The sequence below is a fragment of the Ptychodera flava genome, chromosome 2, assembly GCF_041260155.1.
Source record: "Ptychodera flava strain L36383 chromosome 2, AS_Pfla_20210202, whole genome shotgun sequence".
Classification (NCBI taxonomy): Eukaryota; Metazoa; Hemichordata; class Enteropneusta; family Ptychoderidae; genus Ptychodera; species Ptychodera flava.
Window position 1 is genome coordinate 38626670 of NC_091929.1, and position 7942 is coordinate 38634611.

Consider the following 7942-nt stretch of genomic DNA (forward strand, 5'->3'; position numbering starts at 1 on the left):
GATGAAGCGGTCGTTCGGGAGCACTCGTACGATACACAGCCGTTTCCCTGTGAAGATTTGGACTTGAGTTTTAATTCTAGTATCTTTCAGATGGCAAGATAGAATTCGGTCCAACGAAAGGGAGCTGAGAGTTCAAACCTTGTGAACGCGCGTTCATCTCAACATCCAGGTGAATCATGGATGCGTTGCTGAGAAACCAAAGTCAATCATTTCGGATGGACGTCAACACTACAGCGCCTGAAAAGGGGCTAGACGGCGCGCTACTCGGACAAGTTATCGTCATGATCATCATAGACTTGGCAGCGATTTGTGGAAATGCCTCGGTCATGTTCATCATTATCAGAACACCTCAGCTGCGTTCCTTGTCTCATCTTTTCGTTCTGAACTTGTGTCTGGTCGACCTGCTGGCTGCCACCCTCGTTCTCCCCGTGTCCATAGCAACGGTTGTTCTGGGCAGATGGGTATTTGGCAACACGTTTTGCCATGTTAATGGGTTTTTCAACGCCTTCTGTGCGTTCACTTCGATATCCACCTTAGGCGTGATCAGCATTGATCGGTATTTCAGCATCGCGAAGCCAATGGTGTACGCGGCGAAGATGACACTCCCGCGAGTTGTGATCTGCATTGGATGTATCTGGGTGCAAGGCGGGGCGCTCTCGATGGCTCCTCTGCTAGGCTGGAATGAGTTCTATTTCAACCCAAACAGGGCACATTGCTCCTTTAGCTGGAACAAAGAAGGATACCATATATTTTACGTGGCGATGATCGGGGTTCTCTGTTTCGCTCTGCCGGCTTTAATCGTCATTTTCATGTACTGTGGTATATTCAGAGTTGCGCGCAAAGCGGCCAGACAGGTAGGCCCACTGCCCGCAGTAAACATTGAAGCAGGGCAATCAGCAGAGGAAAGCACAGGCACAGAGAACAGACAAGAACGTGGAGTCCGCTTCAGCGAAGATAGGACCACCAACTCAACGGCGAATGAGAACATCCACGCCGATGCGAAACCGCACTGCTGCCGTCCATTTAATGGGGAGTTCAAAGCATTGAAGACTTTACTTTTGATTGTTGGTACATTTCTGCTTCTCTGGTCACCGTATTTTGCCGTAAACATCCATGGCATCATTTACAGGCAAATAGGCGATGCATTGATCTGGGAGCGTGTCACTACGTGGATAGCATATTGCTCCTTTGCTGTCAACCCGTACGTGTACGGGTGGCTAAACAAACTACTACGCCAAGAACTGATTAAGACTTTCAGAAACTGCAGTCGGTGCAGGGAGAACGCGACAAGCGACGCCGAAGAGCAAATTGGCGAAGGGGAGGATTTCTATCAGTTTCTTGAGCGTACAAGCACGCGAACCACCTCTCTGTACACGAGATCAACTGACATGGGCCGTGAGCAAAGTGTGGCACCCATCAAGATCGTCGAGGTCTCGGAAATAGAAAATAACTGATCGTGTGATCGTGAAATCATTCAGGACGCTTTGATACAACTAAGCAAATATTTCGTTTTCAAATGTCTTTACAGAAAGGTATACGTGAGTGAAATTGCAATAATGTCCTTTCCTTTCCCTGAAATGTTCAACCTTGGTCACGCAACACTGTTCTAGGTGATAAAATAGTGCAACGTTTTCGGTTGACAGAGCACTGCAATAATATATAAATCATAAAATATGGTTGTTTACCCGTTCGGGAAATGACGTCATAGCATTATTGCTAAAACCACAGCAATAACTTGTGATATTTTTCCACCCTCATTTTTGACATAAAGAGAAATAATATGATGGAGTTTTGCCCGCTATGTTACGGCTTGCTGGTCCAAATGTGAGCTTGAGCACCAGACTCAGTATTTGTATAGAATGTTTACTTCCCGCCAAGAGACAGAGGATGACTTTGGGGCCTTTCTACAATTGTACCTGTTTTGGGCATTTCTCCCTTTGCCAAAATACAGAAAAACGTTTATTTTCCTCGTTTGGCCCCGTTTAGAATAAGCAAGATATAGATTTTATCCTGTATAAAAACATCGTCTGATATTTGCACGTGTTACACACATCCGTAGGATAACATATTATACCTTTTAAACTATATTTATATGTTGATAATATCTTATCATTTACACGTCATTTTGCCTTTCCTTTTTAACTTACCAGTCAATAAATATTTTAATTGTCCGCTTTAAATTATGAAGATACTACAATCGTTTGATGATGCTTTGATCTCTTGAGCCATTAAGCTAAACCCGGCAGTCAAGTAATAAATTCACTGCCACTGAACTACTATGCGACATTCTCCATGGCAACCACATTTCAGAAAAAGAGATGCTTCTCAAGTAAACAAGAAATGTAGAATCTGAATTCGGTAGAATCAGAGGAATATAATATTAGATGTTAAGTTCAGGAGTTCAACGTTAAACTGCGAAGAAAAGACTTTGCTTCGATTGCAAACGTCTAGATCATGACACAAACTGCATTTCGATTCGATAAACCAGGCTCAAAGTTCGAATTTTCATTTTAGAATTGTGCTACCAATCGCGTATTTTAGGGCAACACAAAAAATATAGGAACAATTTTCAAAATTGTTAAGAATTCGAATGCTGTACATTGAAGATCAAGACGAACAAGTTCTAGCATTATTTCTATTTGTATTTATTTAAAATCAGTTGTAAATATTTCTATTTCGTCTGTTGTAACGTTTAGTTCCTCTCAGATGAACTAACGATTCAGACAATCCAATGTTCATTATCAGAAGACTCGTATTATTCAGTGACCGTCTGCTCAGCGACAGTAAACCTGTGATCCCGATTTGCTAAATTAAATTGATACGATAGCTTTGACAATAAAGTGAGAAATGATTGAACGGAGTTCATCGAATTCGTCGCCTGTTTTGACGACTGCACAGGAGAGCGAATCGCGGAATCAGACAGATTGGCGATTTGATCGCGCTTGGCGGCGTCAAACGTGTTTCAGATCTACTGTGCGTTTAATTTGCACTGTCAAGACCTTCATGAATCCGTGGCAAAATGTTCTCACTTCTGAAAACCAGTTTACATGGACACTGAGACTTGTCGCAAAATAGGATTTAACTCTAATAATTCTGTTCAAGATTCCGCCTTTAAAATACAAGCCAGGTATTTTTCTGGTTTATTGGAGTGGCAACCTAAGGCAGACAGTTTCAAGTCTTAGTGATTGTCACCTTTGTCATTTTCAGTCGCTTGTCCTAGCAGTTTCTTAACCCTTTGCACCCCAAGGCCCTGGGGTTGAGTTGACATTTGGAAGTACCATCTAGTATGACGTCTGACTTCTTAAATTAGCAAAGACTGTCCCCCATACCAATATATTTTTGGAATCACCATAAAATACTTGTCCCAAAAATATGCAAATTATGATCATGTGACCTCATTAAATATTCAAAATGGCCGCCAACATATAAAATATTGTATTTTTTCAACATATTTCTTTATATTCATAGGAAATCCTCATTAATTTATCATTTTTCATCACCAAACCATTGCTTTCTATCACATCAGCATGAACTCATATAATATTGAGACAAAAATTATGAAAAAACACTGATATTTTGTATAGTTTTGGCCTGCTAAGTGTAATGTAAACAAAGGCCCTGTATAAGGGTTAGTTCAGTCAAAGCATAATGTAACATAACATCCAGCATCTTATATTGTGAAATATTTCAAATGGTAATGGTAAGGATGTATATTTTGAATGACAATGAAACACTTGTCCCAAAAATATGCAAATGCTAGTCATGTGACCTAATTAAGTATTCAAAATGGCCGCCAACAATAGAAATTTATCATTATTTTTACATGTTTTCCAATTTTCCAGTAAAAAATAATCAATATTGTATCATATGCCAATGCTGAATCACATTTTATAGTCCTATGACCATGAACTTTGATGTAAACTTTATACATTATGATAAACTTTACACAGATTTGATAAACCTTACACAGATGTCCTTGTCCTCACTCGTAAGTGAAGAATTATACACTGTGCCCTTGAATTGGGGTCAGACAGGTCAAGTATCCTATTTTATAACATCTGACTATTGAATTCATCAAAATTTGTCCACAATAACAAGATATTTTTTGAATTGTAGAATAACAATTGCCAGGAAAATATGCAAATACTGGTCACATGACCTCATTAAATATTCAAAATGGCCACCAGTATTCTAAATTTACAATTGTTTTCAAATATTTGCTTCTCTTTCTGGTGACATTCTAAAAAATTTATCACATCCCATTACTCAATTATGTCTAAATGTATATTAGATTCTGCTTTCTACAACTGATGATTCCAAGAAAATGTTTGAACATCATTTTTATGAATCCAATACAAGCTTTTTTCAAACCACAGAGAACAGTAATGTTACAATCATTTTGCAAAACGCAGACTTTGATTATTCGAGTTTGCAAATTTCATCCAATATGCATGCCAAAACATAAGAACACACAATTTCATTGTAACCAAAACAACATTGTATTTTTTCTTTATTAAAAAAAGTAAAAATAATGTAGCAACACACTATAAACCAGACAAAAAAAACCCTAAAAATATCACAAGGAACCATATCTGGACAAGGTGGATTTTGTGGCATGTACATCATTTGTATAATAAAATTGGGTCTTAGAACACAACACTATCAATATTGATGATATCACTGTCTTTTATCATATTCTGAGCTATGCATGTAATCTCTAAGCCTTCCTCTTTCCATCTACCAACTGTAACATTGAAGAGAAAAAATGCAGAAAGACCTACAGTATATTGTCTTTTCAAAGTACAGTACTGTGTGTAAAACCTACTAAACTTTCTCATTTGTTTTCTCAATTATAAATCACATACAGTAAATCTCATTCTACCTTCAATTGCATTTTTACAATCAAACAAATTACTCTGAAGAGAACAAAAGACTATAAACCCCAAGCATTATGCTTGAAGACAAAAACAAATTGAGTATCTATACAGTACAAAAATGTCATATGATACTATTTTTACTATCAAACAAATTACTCTGTACAAAATAAATACTACAGACCCCAGCGTTATACTTGGAGACAAAAATAAATTGAGTATCTACACGGTCCTATATGTCATCTGATGCTGACATACAGTCACCGGTGGACCATCGTCCTCTGGTGAATGAATAGTTGACAGAAAACAGACTGGCTTACTATCCATCCAAGGAAGGGCCAGCTATCCTCAATAACATCATTTCCCTCTGAACGTAGGTAAGCATGTCTAGCAGAGCAGAACTAAATTTGACTGTTCCACACAGCCATTTGTCCTGTTGATAAAGGTCTTGCTATCCTAACACTTGTATAAACGTTGTCTGTCTTCAGATGATGGCCTAAATTTAGTAAACCCTGCATAAGATCAAACATTCCTTGCCTAGCTTGCTTCACACTCCTTGCCTTCTGGTTTTAGGTTCTCTTTGCCTGAAACATAAACAAATACAAAATTTTTAAAATGTTATATATTTTGTGCAAATAAGTTTCAGTAAGATAATCCAAATACAAAGCCATGCCTTTTTCATGGTGGCATATTCTATAAATAAGAAGAACAAAGCTTGATATGGACTAAGGAATTACTATTACATCTCTCTCTCTCTCTCTCTCTCTCTCTCTCTCTCTCTCTCTCTCTCTCTCTCTCTCTCTCTCTCTCTCTCTCTCTCTGTCAGGGTAGTGCAAACATGTTGCAGTTACATATTGCAATACTAAAATATAAGAGTATGTAATACACTCTTGATGGAAATCTGCAAGGTATTAGCACCCATTTGTTTCGATAAAATTTATACCACAAATAATAAGTTTGTACAATGCTTACACACACTATCTGTATCCTCCTTACATTTGAACAAGCAGCTAAATAGTTCACCTTTGGCATTAGTATCCATGAATAAAAAACAATAAGATTATGAGGAATATTTATATAAAACCATATGTAATACAAAAGACAGACGGTAAGTTCTGCCTGCAATACACATCTACAGTCGGTAGGACACGTCCTACAGTAAACCTAACAATGCCCTAAATGCCCTATCTTGCATCTGTCAACGTCTGTCTTATCATCTCTGTTGTTGCTCTGTCTTTGCCTTGTTGCTTTGAGGTCTGTCATGTTTACTAATAAACATCGAGCTATGCCAAGTTTCATCATCGATACATACATCTAACTGTGCACTGCAAGTTGTCAATTATAAAGAGGAACTAGCCTACCTTTTCTTACTCTGCGCTGCCGCGGTGCCGGATTACTTTGAAGGCACGGGTCGGACTTCCAGTTGCTCTACTGGCGGCTGAATTTCTTTGCCGTTAGTGTGGTCATAGGACGCCATTTTCATCGACATCGATGTCCCGTTGGTCTAATGTGCGATGTTCACTTTCTGAGCGGATTTCTACTCGGCTTCGGTCAAAACTATCCCCCAAAACACCCCCGTCTTATAACGGATCAAAGTGTAGCTGTCGTCGGCCGCCATTTTTAAATTCCTGTCAACTTTCGCTAACGATCGCCGCTTAGATATCACGAACTTGATAAAGCTGTTCGTATGTGAAACAGTATGTGGTTGTTTAGAAAGTCGTATTAGGCCCCCCTAGCTTTCTGACTCAGTGTTATATGGCTGGCATTGCTATTCAGGCCGGGAAAGGACCTGACGTCAACGTATTGCAAAATCAGGGGTCAAAGGTCATCTTGCGGCAGTTTAGTGCCGAACGGGGTTCAGAGGGTTGTACTAGGTAGAACGCGCCTCGGGGACAGAAATTCGAGCTTTCAAATTTTATCAATTCTTTTCTGATCTACCACTTGTGAGGGCTCATTTTGAACCTATCAATGAAAGAAAAGTTTTTACCGTCTTAGTTTTTCGAAAATCGAAAATTTTATTTTTCCCCATAGAGTTAACACAGGGATGGCGGCCATTTTGAATTTCAAATGTCGGGAAATTTCAAGTAATTTGTCTCTCTAGTATCAAAGTTTGCACGGTGACCCTGATTTTATTCTTGGTTTAGTAAGAGAATGGTCGAAAGTTTCATTGAGGAAAGTTTGAGCAAAAGTTTAAGTCCTTCACTTTCGAGGCGCATATTACCTTAAGCATGTTGACATACCCAATATTTGATAGTCGATACAGCCCTGACATATTTGTCTGTTTATTGTATACTGTGCATTGATCATTGTTTAATGTTTATCATTTCCTGGCATTAGTAATTGAGGCGCTTGCTATACATCCAAAACTTGAATTGAAAAATCGAATTCACGGTTCTTAAGAATCAGCAGATATTTCCAAACGTTGACAAATTTACGTAAAATTCATTGAATATGAAAACAATTACAGTTTCTCGGGCACAACTTTGCTACAGAAAGGAGTCCGAGTTTGCAAATTGCCAGAAAAAAAAAGTTTGTTATTCTATGATAGTAGTCGTCATAATATAAATGTGAAACAAGAACTTTAAATATCTAACATTGGCCCCGCATAGAGATTATTACTTTTTCTTTATCACTTTTACTTTTTCTGAAGTTGTTGGAGAAAGTCAATAGAATGTGACAATAAACTTAAAAAAAAATGTTTTAAGTATGCAATATGAGATGACCTTTGTGGTGCGCGATTCTTGCGGTTGGCAGATGAGGCCTTGAAATTTACAATTTCCTCAATCACGGGAAAACCTCTGAATAGCCCGACTTTTCCAAAGAGAGGTAGTGGAAATGGTTGGAAAGAGATACGAGACTCAATGAAGTATTCTTGAAAAATTAAGTTACAGGGGGTTAATTGATTGAATCTTTAGTGAATGGAATGAATCTGTCGCCATCACGTGTCCTTGAGAAATGATTTGTGATTAGTCGTCTTTGTTGGGATTGTGAATCTTTGTGAATTCGTCAGGAATGCTCTCATTCCAAGGCAGATGCTGGTTCTGAATTCATATGTGAATTGTTGTTTG

At 38.3% G+C, this 7942-nt stretch overlaps 1 protein-coding gene across 1 annotated transcript; it reads left to right on the top strand.

Annotated features, from left to right (window-relative positions):
* On the top strand, positions 1-6321 carry LOC139120458 (G-protein coupled receptor 61-like). Its single transcript, XM_070684910.1, has one exon. The coding sequence runs from the start codon at positions 177-179 to the stop codon at positions 1452-1454; it is 1278 nt and encodes a 425-aa protein (XP_070541011.1). The 5' UTR covers positions 1-176; the 3' UTR covers positions 1455-6321.
* The last annotated feature ends 1621 nt before the right edge of the window (positions 6322-7942 follow it).